A 14,457-nucleotide genomic window follows, 5' to 3' on the forward strand; every position below is an offset into this window, starting at 1 on the left:
CTGAGACAACCCATTTCTGTCAGCAACCCATTCGTGCTGCCTCACAGAGCCCCGTGTCACACGCTGCTGGGCGGCCACCCCGGGCAGCTCGCAAACCCCAGCCGCGTGAGCACACAAGACAGAGCCTTCCGCACCGTGCGGGCCCCAGCGCTGTTCCGTGTCACGGTGCATTCATAACAGAAAGGAAGCCCCCCGCCCGTCAGAATCCTGGCGTTCGGGGGCGTCACAGAAAATAATCTTCGTGGCCACACAGAATCCATGTGCCCAACAGCATTGGGCCGAGCACAGCGAGGCGCCACCCCAACAAGCTAGGACGTCCAGTGGCAGCACTCTCACGGGGTCCTTCGGAATTGCGGCCAGGACCTGCACCCCAAGGCCCACGGGTGGGGAAGACGTAACTCACTGGGCCCCTCATGAAGTGACGCCTGCACCTGGCAGTGGGACGCACCCTCGTTCCAACTGGACGTCGGGTTTGGGCCGACTGCACACGACCTTCGTCAGGGCTGTCTCTGAACGAGCGCATGTACACACTCACACACACATACATGCACACGTGCATACACACACACACACACACACACACACATACACACATGCACACACGCACACTCGTGCACACTCAAACATGCATGTACGCGCACGTGCATGCACTCACACGCACACACACATACTCGCACTCACACGCACACATGTGCACACACCTCAAGTCCTCAAGGTGGCTGCAAGGTGGCCAGCATGTCCCCGGAGGCAGAGCCCTCCACGTGCACTGTGGCCTGGGCAGGCTCCTCACCCTCTCTGTGCTCCGCGTCCTCGGCCCAAAACCAGGAACAGTACCCAACCTCGGAGGACCTGGCAGATAAGCCGCGTGGAGGGCCCTGCGGGCAGCTCCCTGTCCAAGCGTGGGGTTCACTGCGGCAGAGCTGGGGGGTGCACGTCCTCCCAGCGAGGGCGAGCTCTGCTCACCGTCTGTCAGCCGCCTTTATGAGGAGCAGAGCAGGCCCAGCACGTGGGGTCAAGGCCACCCCCCCGCTCACCCTGTGCAGCTGGCTCGCCCACACGCGGCCAAGGGGCCCAGCGCCCCACAGTGAGGCAGGCGCATACCGTGGACACCAGGGCAGGCCTGCTTCAGCATGGGCTTGTCCATCTTCTTGGCGTAGAAGGCGGCGTACCAGACGCGCAGCTCGGTGCCGGGCGGGATGTCCCGCGACGTGGTGAAGTACACGTCGCTGCCGTGCTGGAAGGCCGTCAGGTTCTGGTGCTCGGGCGCCAGCGCCGGCCGCACCAACATCATCCAGTTGCAGTCATCCTCGTTAGAGGTGTCGAAGCACACGGGGTGCCCGTCCTTCTGGAATACCTGGGGGGCACGCCCGCCGCGGGGCCAGGAGGGGCTGGTTACTGCAGGTCTGCGTGTCAGCGCGCGGGGGCGGGGCGGGGGTGTGCTGAGCGGCCGGCCCAGACGGTGCCACATCGGGCGCCGAATCCTACTCCACCCAGGGCTGGGGGGACCTGGCAGTGGTCAGAAGGGTCTCAGATGGGTCAGGCTGGTCACAGCCGAAGGTAAGCGGCAGACACATCAGGACCCGGTGGGATCTGGGACACCTGTGCTCTACACCTGGCGCAGGTGGGCATCGGGACACCTGAGCTCTTCTCCTGTCTCTGTTCCAAGTGTGGTCAGGGACTTTAGCAAGTTTCCGGTCTCTGTGCGGTCCGCCCTCATCGGCAACACGGTGCTAGTGGTTATGAATTAAATGCAGGTAGGGGGCGGGGGCGTAAACATCTTGAAGTTCAAAGTAACCACACAAGTGCAGGGGGTTCCGTTCGCTGATGCAGTCGGTACCTCCTCGCTGCAGGAAGAAGTCTTCTCCCGCCCCGGGCTTTTCCCACAGGGGCTCCCCGCTGCTAGGCCGGAGGCCTCCTCTGAGGACGGAGCCCTCGGGAGCTGGGGGAGAGGGCAGGGGGGCCACCAGATGCCTGATGACCCTCAGCTGGTGGTGGCGGTGTGCTCCCAGTGGGCCTCTGCGCCCCATTCTGGGGGGCATTAAGGGGCATGAGGCTGTCCCGGGCATACAGGTGCTCAGTGCTGAGCCTGTGCTGAAAACAACTCAGGCTGGATGCAGACCTTCAGAACTGAGTCACTGGAAGAACCCGAGATGGACCCAAAGCCCTGGGTCTCAGCCCACAGTGACCAAGCCCACGTGTGGCCTGCACCCCGTGAAGGACGGCAGCCGATCGCCTTTCTGGGACACGGCGTCGGGCCCCTCTATCCTGCTCCTTCGCATCAGACGGCCTTCCTCCCTCACTTTTCCCTTTCCCTGTAAACAAATCAGTGTCTTTCCTGCTCCCCACGTGGCGGAAACCTGCTCTGTAAGCTCGATTTCCCAAGGGCTGCCAAAACCCTGAGCTCACGCCTTCCAGCTCTGTCCTGAACGTGGGTCTGTCAGGGTCTCTAAGAAAAGTGCACCTCTGTGCTGACTGCGGCCGACCAGCCCCTGATCCTCGTGTCTGTTTCACGGTGCTTCTGAAGCCTTGCACGGGGACAGACCATGAACAACGCCCGAGTCCCTGGCCTTCTAGGGCTCCCATGGGTCTTACTAAGCCCTCCCTATAACTTACAGCTACGTGGTCTTTCTCAAGTTCACGTAAAAACTGTCCTTTCCCAGTCTGCTGTGCTCTTTAAAGCTGCCAAACTTGGTACTGGTGTCTCGTTACTGCCCAAACAAAACACCTTCCTTTGAAGGAGGCTTGCAAAGGACCACTCACTCTGCACAGGTGACCGGAGCTATACCGACACGTTCCCGCCCAAAACGACCCAACTGCCCACCTCCTACAGCCTGCGACAGCAACCTGGCTCACGACGGAAGTCAGGGTGGCGTCTTGAATGCCTCTTAGATTTTGCAAAGCTGTAAATTACTAACTACTAACTTTGATGCTCTTGTGGTATAAAAAAAACGAACTAAAAAAAAATGAACATCCTCTTGGAAATTAAGCAGAACACCAATACCTAGAGCTGCTTCCAAGCCCGCGGACCAGCAGCACTCGCAAGGGCTCCGCGGGCACAGCCTTTACCTTCAGCGGAAACGCAGATTCCTTCTCCCACTTGGCGACTCTCCTCGACTCAAAGGGGCCAAACTGCGTCCGCTTGACGAGCTGGGTCACGGCGAACACACCCTCAGCTCCGTCCTCCACGCGTCTGATCTCCAAGCTGGAGGGAAGGGACGACCTAGAAATGGACGAAACAAGAGACTCGCACCGGAGGACAGGAGGTCACAGCGAGCGGGGAGCTGGCCCCGCCGCCACCCAGGGACGGGACTGACAGCTCCCCCGCTAGGCACACAGTCCCGGGGAGCGGGGGCGCTGCGGAGAGCTCTGAGACCAGGTGCCACGCAGGAAGTTCCACGGGAAGAAAGAGCCACAGCATCCCAGGAGCGGGCCTGCAGCTAGGCTGGCCTGGCCAGTTTCGGGGCGGATGAGGCCCTTTTAGGTAAATTAGGAGCATGGCGGGACGGGGCGCTGGAGGAGGGGTACGTGGCTGGGACCCCGGGGTGAGCCAAGGCGTCGGCAGGGTCCCAGTCCCGGAGGCTCCCACGCCAGGGCTGATGGTGCCAGTGGAGTGCCGTGGGCCACAGGAAGCCGCTGCAGGTTCGAGGGAGAGCCCCAGACCTCTGCTTTAGGCAAAAATATTAATCTCTGTTTCGAGAAGGTTACGGTCAGAAAAGATAAGTAAATCACGGGGCTGGGAAACCAGCTGGGAGGCTTCTAGAAGCAGCACCGGTAAGATCATTTTAGGGTCTCCACGTGCCGGGTGCTCAGTCACACGTGACGATCTCAACAACGTTTCGGGGCCCTGCGGACGAGGCAGCCGAGCTGCAGGGGAAAGAGCGCCTCCTCCAGGCTCAAACGACTCCTGTGTCTGCCCCGGCTGGGGCCCCAGCCACTCAGCCTTTGCCAGCCCACCAAGTGACACGGCCTTCACGGGGACACATGACATGGCAGAGCCACCGAGCCTCCTCGCCAGACCTGTGGGTGCTGCTCCAGAGCTGCCACGGCTTTTTCTTGTTACCTGCGCTCCCTGCTGCCCGCTACCGCGGCCACCTGGCCCAGAGCGGGCATGTGCCGGACGGCAGGCCCAGATTCGGGCCCCGGGGAAAACACAGAGCACAGCGACGAGCTGGCCGTCGCTCCTCAACCGGAAGCCCCCCCAGCCCATCGGCTGTCCCCGGGCCACGCCGGTCTCAGCCTGGCTCCTGAGAGCCACGAACCGGACACGGGACGTTCACTCTGAAGCCCCGAAGCACGTCTTGGCTCCGGCGACAGGCTCTCGGTTCTCGGGGCGGACACATGGACAGCCCTGGAGGCTGAGGACCCCCTCTTGCCGTCCCCTCCCCTTTTGTGCAGGCCACAAGCTCTCGCAGACTCGCAGACAGCTGTAAGGCAGGGCTGTAAAAACACCTGGGGGCGGCCGCTCACCGTGCCCTGCTCAACACGAAGGAGTCTCTGACCGTGACCACGGGGCCCAGCTCCGGACACTCAGAGTCGTGGTACTGGCTGCAGTCTTCACACCCTGCGAACAGACATCCCAGAGTCAGAGTGGACGGCGGGGGGCGGGGGGGGGCGTATCCAAAGGGTGTCACGAGGCTCCCTGCCAGATGGGACTACCCAGCAACGCTCCCCACAAATATAAAACAGTGCAAACCCAGGACGTGCCCCCAAGAAACACATCCAGCTCCACGGCACATTTCAAAGCATGTGCCATGCTTTGCATGCAAAGACACCCCAGGGTGACAAAGAACGAGATCTTCCCGAGGAAAGGTGATAAACGAAAATTCACCCATTTCGCCTGTTTACCATAAATCTGACGTATTGTAAAGCTCTGAGCCCTTGATTACTTTTCTGAATCAACTGCCACCCCATTCCAAATGGCCTTTGCTGGGAGCTGAGGAAGATGAGCCTTTTAAAACCACATTCCTGCAGCACACTGCTCAAGTAACGAATCGTGCTCTTCAAAGCAAGTAAAATCATTCCAATGTACAAAGAAAGAGCTCTCCCCAACATAAGCACGAAACGTGGACGTGGCTTCGCCCAGGCAGCAAGCGTCACACTGTCCGCGTTGGGGGACGGGCACGGGCCACTTACAGATAAACATGATCTCCTCGCTCCCATCTTCGGCCATCTCCGACACCTGTCACACACGAGAGAGCATCGTTAACGAGGCGCTTTCTGCCAACGCAACTGTTAAAGACAGTTCCTGCCACAGGCCTCCTCGGCCTCTGCGTCAAGACGAGCAGTCAGGTCCCTTTACTGTGGGATGGGCGGAGGGCTTTGAAATCTCTTCTCACCTAAAATAATGTTGTTTTTTAATAAAAAGCAAGGGGTCTGAATGGCCTCTAGATCAGGACGTCTTCACGAAGTCGGACTTTCGTTTTTGTATGTTAGCCAGAGGTTTCCGTTTGTCAAACGAACGTGGTGCCGTGCTTAAAAAGCCAGTTTCCACACTGCCACTTGTTTCTCCCTGTCCCTCCTCCCTGGACTGTGACTCCTCCAGGGCAGCCACGTCTGGCGCTGCTAAGGGCGCCGACTCCCGTGGCGCTCAGTTCCCACAGGCCTGGGGCGGCCGCGGCATCACGGAGGAGTGCTCTCCCACTCCCCACAAGCCTGGCAGGTTGTCACGTCTACCGCCTAGTCACCCTCCACGGTGGGCAGCTGAGCTTGCGCCCCCCAACATACTTGTGGGGTGATCGGGGCGTGCTGATTCTGGGGCCTCAGATTCCTGACCTTTGAAATGGAATAAAAACGGCCCCCTCGTACAGATCTGAGGGAGGCCCCCCAAGAAAGAGCACCGCACCCCACAGGCACCACTAACTAGCTGTCCCGCCTCTCCCCCACGCCCCCGCGGCCAGCCAGGCCAAGCGCCTCCCGTCCCAGCCCTCCGAGGGCGCTGCTGGTCCTTCCCGAAGGGCGACTCCACAGCCCGCTCGTCTCCCGGGGCTGGAAGCACGAAGCGCAGACGCTGCGCGGCCCACGTGAAAACTCGACTTGCCGAGCACGCGCTTTCGTCAGCAGAGAAACAGCGCCAGACCTCGCTGTGGCCGGGGGTCAGCTGCGAGGACACAAGGCAGGCAGGGGGGACTGCTAAGTGGCCTCCACGTGCCTGGACGAATAACCGGCATACTGCTCCCCGCAGCCCCGATCACCTCCGTTGGCCACGGCCCACCCGCTCCCGCCTGGGAGGCCAAAGGCCTCCGGATGGCCCTTCCCACTCTGCCCTGGCCGGCCCGCCCGTTCGCCACACTGCAGAGGGTTTCTTCTACAGCGCCCCAGTCACGTCACTTGCCAGCCTGAAACTCAACGGGGTCGCCCCGTCCGCTGACGCCCACTCACGCTTCCAGTCTTCACTGAATCGACACTTCTTTGGGGAGGGTTTTCTGATCTACCTGTCAATTAGGGCCCTTGCAACGCTTCCTGAAGACACTCTGCAATTTTCCTTTCTGCAGCTTTCACCGTCGTGATCGTCAGCCTGTGTGTTATTTACCGAGTGTCCCTCTCCCCGCCAGACCCGGAGAGCCGAGAGGACAGAGCCACCGGCACGGGCTCGGCGCCTGCACGGCCCTGCACAGGGTGCAGTGATTGTCGATAGCAGACTTGGCCACGTCTCATGTCCCCCGACTCTTATTTACTTTGTGCATAATGTTCCACACACAGCGAGCCCTGGTATCTTTCGACCCGACTCCCTCTGTATCTCTGGATAATGAAGTCGACTAAAAAGTTCCAAGTCGTTCATTTGTACGATTTATGCCAAACAATTAAAAAGTTTGGTTAGATTAGCAGCGAGACTTGGAAGAAAAATTTTACATGTTCTAAGCAAAAAATGGTCTCAAGTGCTTATGTCACTCTCTCAACACCTACAGAGCACCTGCTGGGTACCACCCCTGGCCCAGGACACCAGCCAGCCCCGTCCTGCCCCCTCGCAGGCCGGGCCTGGGGCTGGGGTCCTTCCTCTCCTTCGCGGCCTCCTGGGGGGAGGGGGCGGTGGCACTGGCCCATCCTCGCTTTCACAGGGCTCCTGCCTGCTCTCCCTGGACACTAAAGGTTTCCAGTTACACGTACTTGAAAGAAAGGTTAAAGAGAAGATCTAGGCAGGTCAAGGAGCCTTGCAAACTGCTAATGCTGTGACAGCAAGGGCAGCTTCTCCGGAAAGTTCTGGCACCCTCGAGAACACTTCAGCAGGTCGAACAAGACAACATCCCTCTTGCCCAGGCTTTCCCAGGACACCCACCACCACCAGGCTATGCTGAAGGGCCGGGAGGCAGGACGAGGACGAGCCCCCTCAGGCCCTTCCACAAACCGCTGCGGGATGAGGGGCAGTCCGGGGCATGCCGGCAGGACCCAGACTTGGCCAGACAAGCATGCCCTCGTCTTCCGCTTCTGGGGAGAGGTAGGCGAACGCTTCAGCCACCCCAGAAAACCCATGCATTCAACAAAAGTGGAAAGATCTAGAACAACAGGCACTGACTCCCCTGGCAGGCAGGCGGGCCCCACCGCATCCAATCACAGCTGTGCATGGGTTGGGGGGGAGGGGAGGGGCGAGGGCCAAGCCCACGCCATCCCTCCAGCCATCCCTCCCCGATGGCCCAGCCCACAGGCGAGGCGATAAGGGAACCAGGTTCCTGTCTACACGGCGAACACTCAGCATCCAGACCTGCGAAGCAGAAGACGCCACCCTCGGCTCGGAAAGCCCAGAAACCTCATCCGACTATCTCGAGGTCTCCACGAATTTTCTATAAAAAGTGTTTTCACAACACCAGCCACTCGGAGCTCTCCAGCCTGCCGCGCATCGAGACCGGCTCACTCAGTCCCCAGGAAAACGGGTACGTGGAAAGAGAGACGCGGGCCACCTGCCTGCAGAACGTGCACAGAACCTTCTGTGAGGAGCCTATGTAATTTGAATTTGACTGCTCTAACCCCCCAAGGAGGCGGAGTCACATCGTCTTTGTGACCGGCTATTCCACTGAGCACAACGTGCTCCAGGTTCCCTCATGCTGCAGGTCAGAACGTCCTTCCTTCTTGAGGCTGAGTGACATTCCGCTGTGTGGACGTTCCACGTTGTTTATCTGTTCACCTGTCCACGGACACCTGGGTCGTTTCCGTCTCTCGGCTGTTGGGAATGATGCTGCTCTGCACGTGGGCGTGCAAACACCTCTTTAAAACTCTGCTCCCCATCTCTGGGCACACGCTGGATCACATGGTAATTCTACGTCTAACCTTTTGAGGAACCTCCATACTGTTTTTCAGGCAGCGGCACCATTAACATTCTCGCCAACACTGCAAGAGCACCAATTTCTTCACATGGTCGCCAACACGTGTCATTTCTTCTTTTTTACAGTAGCCATCCTGATGGCCGTGACATGGTAAAAGATTGTTTTTTAACGTGATCTGCAAAGGCTGGGATTTAGAAGTAGTAGTCAAGCTTGGAAACACTGGAAAATGAAAACTTCACAATTTTAAAACACAGGTGGCTAAAAATAACTCCAAGGAAAATGCGTTTTCAGGGAGATGGTTGATGTAAGTGTGAAATGAAGCTTACCTTGTTTGTTAACCTGCCTGGGGCTGCCCTGGCTGTCCCCTGCCCACTTGCGTGGAGGGGGCAGATGAAGGGGCAGTGAGGGCTGATGTCCCGGGCATCTACTGCTGGCCTGGATGACTTTCCAGAGCCTTTTTGGTGTCCAAAGCAGCACTCTCTAAGAGAAATGCCAGGTGAGCCACATACGTATTATTTTTTTGGCTGTTGTTTTAAGTTTTGAAATACTACAGATTCACAGGAAATTTCAAAAATAGCACAGAGAGATCCCATGCATTCTTCACTCAGTTTTCCCCAAGGCTTACATCTTACGTAAGTATGCATAATTTCAAAACTCTTATGTAACTACAGCACACTATCAAAACCAGGAAACGGACCTTGGAACGCGCACGCGTGTAGTTCTATGTCATCGTATCACAGGTGTGGAGCCATGAAAGTACCACTGTGACCAAGATTCAGGGCTGGTCCATCCCTGAGGAGAGCATGCTCATGTGTTCCCTTTAGTCGCCCCCCATACACCCCACCGTCTCTATAATGCCGTCATTTCAAGAATGGCACGTAAATGGAAACACACAGAATGTGACCTCTGGAGACGGGCTTTTTTCCCACTCGGCAGAACGTGCCTGAGATCCGTTCAGGTTGCTGCACACATCATGGTTCACTCCTCTTCAACGCTGTATAATACTCCACAGCACAAGTGTATTATAGTTGGCTGAGCCATTCACCCCCTGAAGACACGGCTTTCTCCGCGTTTTTCCTACTGCAAATAGAGCCGCTCTGAACAGCTGCGTACAGGTTTTTCTGTGGACATGAGATGAGTCGCCCTTCCTTTGGGATCAATGGCTAAGACTGTGTATTAAGTGGATGCTGGGAACATAAGGCAGCAGGAAAACAGGAAGACCACGTATGAGATGCAGTGGCTCCGCGGAGAGGCCACAGGCAGGAGTCCATGGGACCTGGACGTCACTCGCTCACAGGGTCACAATACAACACAAAGTGGATGTCCAGTTTGGGAAAGTGCCGTCTGGTGACGTGTGAGAGACCCAGTGTCTCCTCCTCACCCTCATCTGGTTCCCTTCCACGTCTCGGAACACCAGGCTCCCCCCGGGATCCTGATTCTCGGCCTTGGGTGTTGTATATTCAGTAATGAACGGTCAGCTTTCTCACACAGCTCTCTCCCCTTATTCCTCAATACCGTTTTGGTTAAATCAGCATTTATTATCTTATGACTGTGAAAATGTTGAGGGCTCAATAAACTGCTTGATAGTAAACGCTAAAGTTTCTTCTTTTCTAGAACGATCTTTCTAAAACCAATTAACTTTTTATATTTGCTTAGTTCTTGTTGTTTGTGCGTCAGCCGTGTTTGCGGCTGCTGTATGCAGACTCGATATGCTTCTACGTGTGAGATTTTGTCGTGTTGTATGTAGATTTTGTATTGCTGTCTGTAACTTTGGGGTGCTGTTTCCATGTGTGTGGCTTTGCGGTGTGCTGTTCTGTGCAGGCCTTGTGACTACACTGCTGTCGTGCCCAGGTGTACGTGTGCAGAGCCTGGTGGTGGCGGTGCCAGCGCTGGGGGGGCGGGTACCCACGGCTACACGGTCACACATCCTGCGACAGTTCTCCTTACGGTTTGTGTTTCACACGGTCCAGCCAACGGTGGCCCAGGGGTTCCACGGCGCTCCCCGAGCCCGCCATGCCTGCCGCGACTGCCCACCAGGTGGCGCCCAGGCCGCGAGCCGGGCCTCCCTTCACCGTCCCCCAGGTTTGGTGCTCCCCAGGGGTGTGTGGAGCACCTGCTCCCTGAGGCCACTGGCTTCCATCCCCTCAGCTTAGCCCTGCGGTTTGAGGAGCACATCTTCCCGGGCTTCCTCAGAACGGTGGCTGGGAGGTAGAGCTCTCGAGAGGACTCGCCACGTCTGCACGTGTCCATCCCGGGCACACGGTCACCCACGCAGGACACCAGCAGCGCGACTCCTCTGCCCTGTGGCCTCCGGCGTCACCGCCACCGAACCTGACCCTGCTGGCCGGCAACCTTCTGGGTGCGACTCCTGAGCCCCGGACCTCAGAATCTTCATTTGAGCTGCTGTGACCTCGGTGTCGGGGCCTGCTCTGATGCCACGTGCTGGCCGGCCCTGTCCCTCTGGCACTCCCGTCCTTTGCCTGGAGATTTTCTTGTGTTATTTCTTTCATAATTTCTTCTGTTTTCTCTTCTGAACCTCTTAGCTTCATCAAAGACGACATCTAAGTTTCTGGTTCTTTCTGGTCACGTCTGGTTCTTTAACACGGAGTCGTGAGCAAGGAGGGAAGACAGAGGACCGCGCTCTGCCACCTTAAAAACGGAACTGAGCTGGCGCTGACTCTACCACGATAAAAGACCTCTAACCGCCAGTCACCTTTTACTTAACAAAAAAGGGGGCGTGAGGACCTGACTCTTACTTAATAATGGGCCTCGTGTGACAGACAAGATATCTTAAAACTAGGCACCCTGGAGCCGTGACGGTGAAAAGATCTTCATCCGAACAAATTAGCCTTCACTCTCGATGGCCGTGAGGGTGAGCCGATTCCTTCTGAATCACCACTGCAACCACCAGGAGCCACTGACCAGCGCACACAAGGCCGAGAAGCCCTCAGACAGATGAGGAGTGGCAGAGAGCCCATCCAGAGAAGGCAGATGTGCTGGGGGAAAGGGACCCCGAGGGACACGAGCGGATCCAGACAACAGGGGCAGTGACCGGAACGGAAGCAGCCTGCTCAAAACGAGGCTCCCCGCAAACCTCTGACATTAAGATGCTAAAATCGCATTTATATTTTTGGTCACAGCAAAAGACAAGGCTACTATGACTAATTAGCATATATATTTTAAACATACAAAAGGCCAAAGGCCTTGAGAGTTACGAGCACTAGAACACTCCTCACGGACAGACAGCTTCTTTATCCAGCAGGTACGGTGCCTTCTCCCCAGGGACGAGTGGGAAGTGACAGCCCTTCCAGGAATGATTAAAGGACATTCAACTTATAATGAGTTTGCTTCCAGCCACACCAAGGGCAGAAGGCCTTTCAACAAAGGTTTTCTGATGATGCCTGCACCACAGGGCACTCACGGCTGGGAGGAGACGCAGACCATGCTGGCCATCAAGTCGAATGGAGCCAATGACACAGGCGCCTCTCAAGGGAGGAAAGGTGTCACCTCTGAGAAGCCCGAGCTTCAATGTCATGTCAGTTTGTGTGAAATGACCCCGCGGGCCCTGGAAGACTCGAGGGGAGGGCCTAGAGTCAGCTTCCTCAGACCTAACCCGGACGCCAGGCCTCCAGACCCGTTTGGCGACCCTGAGCCGCCGCCCCAGCTGGCCCGAGGGTCCCTCTCCAGCCCCAGTCGTCCAGGCCGCCCCAGCCGGCATGACCTCCTCTGCCGACACGCTCCCCTTGGTCAGACCGCTTCCTGAGCTTTGAGGGCTCCTCCGGGAGCCCCCTCTAGTCCACACCACACCCGCGCCCGTCTCTGGGAGGAGCCCCAGTCCCCGCCCCCACCGCCCCTGGACTGTTCGCACCAGCACTCACCACCCCTCCCCGGCCCTCCCCCCTCTACTGCCCCCGCGTTTCCTTTCCTCACAAAGACCCTGAGAGTTTCCTGGCTGGAAGCTCCACCCTGGCCCTTCTCTTGGTGGCCCGACTTGCCCCGCCGTCCTCCATCCGGAGGACCCCCCCCCCAGAAAAACCCTTCCTCCCGGGGCCTCCCAGTCTCCCTGTCACCCTGCAGCTCCTCCGAGGCCCTCCTCATGGCCATCTCCCATCCAAAGCCACCGCGGGGGACATCCCAGGCTGGCCCCTTGGTCCCCTCTGGACCCAGCACTGACCCTCATCGCCTCCCAAACCCATAACCCGGTCCAGCCTTTGGCCCTCCCACAGCCCGGCCCCCACCTCATGCCTGGTGGCAGGCACCGCCTGCAACGTTTACTATTCGCTAATATTCCTGCAGAAGTGTTTTACAAAATGCTGTTACCTGCACTTGAGCCGACAGCTTAAACTAGCGTCCCTGGTCCAAACAGCTGCGAGGGACGCCACTCCCGGCATGCTGTAAACATGGACTTAAAAACGAAAGCGTGTGCCACTCTCCCAAACGTGTCTGCTGGGATTGAAGTGGCACGGTGTGACGTCCTCTGCCACCTGTTTACAAAGCCCACGAGCAAGGTCTTCGGCCGTTCAGCAAGTTCACGGCACTTCCTTCTCCGTGAGCTTGTCTCCCTCGCTACGGACATGAGACCCAGGGCGACACGTTCGTGCGTGAAATGCTGTCGCTCACACAATAAGCACGCACAGAATTCGCATTAGTCTTCACTGCGACGGCCACGGGGTGGCTAATTTCTTCCGGATCGAGTTATTGCGATCACTGGAATTCCAATGATCGGAACAAAAATGCGGCAGCCACCTAACACGGGCGGGGCCCCACGAGCAGGCGGGCCCTCCCGCAGCCCACAAACCACGCACGAACGGTCACCCCGTTCCAGCTCTTCGCCTTTATAAACGCGAGTGCGGGAACCCGTGTTTCTTAGACAAGCAGCTGGGAAGGGGGAGCTCCGTCAGGGCACGGACCCCAGAGTCAGTTAGCAACGACCCTCTAAGTGCCAACAGGACCCCCGCCTGCCCGTCAGCAAGAGGGCATCTTCCTCCGCTGAGAACCGGAGGGCTTACCGCTCCGTGCCCTCTGTTCCTGACGCCTGCAGGGCTGTGGGGACCGTGAGGTTCCACACCCCAGATCCACAGCCCACATCGAGATCCGGATGGGAAGGCGTCGTCTCCCGGACAGCGAGAGAAGTGGCCCTTGCCCAGGACGAGAGGACGAAGGGGACGTGAGGGCCGGGCCCCGGGCAAAGCTTCCTCCCACCCCAGAGGGACAGTCTGAAGACGCTGCTCGTCTGCAGGGCCCGATTCCCCCGGTCAGCCCATCGCCCGGCACATCTGTCTGCACCTCAGTAAACGGCAGCCCCATCACCCACCACACACGCCCCAACCAACCCAGCAGCGAGGCCTGCCTCACCTTAGAAACTGCCCTCACTCCTCAACCCCCTTCTGCCGCCGTGGTTCCCAGTGGAACCGCATGGGCCTGGAACCCCACGAGGCAGCTACGGGGTCGTTTGGGAAAAGACACGATTTCATCCCACCCCGGCCCAAAGCCCCCGTGGCATCCACTTGGCACGCAGGAGACACTGCATGGACAGCACGCACTGCCCTCCTGTGCGCTCCCCCGACCACTGGCCTTTCTCACCTTTGGGCGCACAAAGCCTGTCCCCACCCAGGGCCTCTGCATTTGTCCTTTGTCTGCCTGGCACTCTCACTGCAGATCTCCACTGAGCACCTCACAGCACTGGTCTCCACTCAAACGTCTCACAGACCTTTCAGCCCCAACTGCCCGTGTGCCCGCCCCTGGCCACGCCGCGGCCTCTGCCTGATGGCCTTCCTTCCTTCTTTTCTTTGCTTTAACCACTGTCCACCTGACAGAGTCCCATTGTTTATGGTCTGTACCTCCCTCCCACCCTCCCGGCTGGCAGGGCCACCAGGCAGGGCCCTCTCTCCTGTTCTCTGCAGTGTCGGGCACGTAGCAGGTGTCCACTCAATAAGCGTTTGTAGAATGAATGGCCAAATGAATGAACACCCACAGTCGTGAACCGTGCGAGTGAAGTGGCTGGGGGTCAGCCACACTTTACAACGCGAGAAGGAGACTGAGGAAGCATTTAAGTCACTGCTGACGATCTCAGCCTCTGAAATCGCCTGTCAGAAAGACTCGCCTTAAACCTTCCTTAAATCTGCAAAATGAGGAGTGCTCTCTATCTGACCTCCTACACGTGTGACATCAAAAGATGATATGTGAGGGGTAGATCCTAAGC

At 58.0% G+C, this 14,457-nt stretch overlaps 1 protein-coding gene across 8 annotated transcripts in view; it reads right to left on the reverse strand.

Annotated features, from left to right (window-relative positions):
* Positions 1-14,457, reverse strand: part of PRDM15 (PR/SET domain 15) — a 57,421-nt gene that overhangs the window by 41,326 nt on the left and 1,638 nt on the right. For 7 of the 8 annotated variants that reach the window (XM_039857606.1, XM_039857604.1, XM_039857602.1 and 4 more), the window contains exons 2-5: positions 5,134-5,179; positions 4,468-4,561; positions 3,067-3,220; positions 1,102-1,354 (exon numbers count right to left, since the gene is read on the reverse strand). In XM_039857606.1, coding sequence (XP_039713540.1) covers positions 1,102-1,354; positions 3,067-3,220; positions 4,468-4,561; positions 5,134-5,170 — 538 coding nt within the window. In that variant the 5' untranslated portion in view covers positions 5,171-5,179. Of the gene's footprint in view, positions 1-1,101; positions 1,355-3,066; positions 3,221-4,017; positions 4,347-4,467; positions 4,562-5,133; positions 5,180-14,457 lie in introns of those variants that run through there. The other variant, XM_039857608.1, reaches the window with a different exon arrangement.

This window comes from Pteropus medius, unplaced genomic scaffold, assembly GCF_902729225.1.
Source record: "Pteropus medius unplaced genomic scaffold, Ma_sr-lr_union100, whole genome shotgun sequence".
Classification (NCBI taxonomy): domain Eukaryota; kingdom Metazoa; phylum Chordata; class Mammalia; order Chiroptera; family Pteropodidae; genus Pteropus; species Pteropus medius.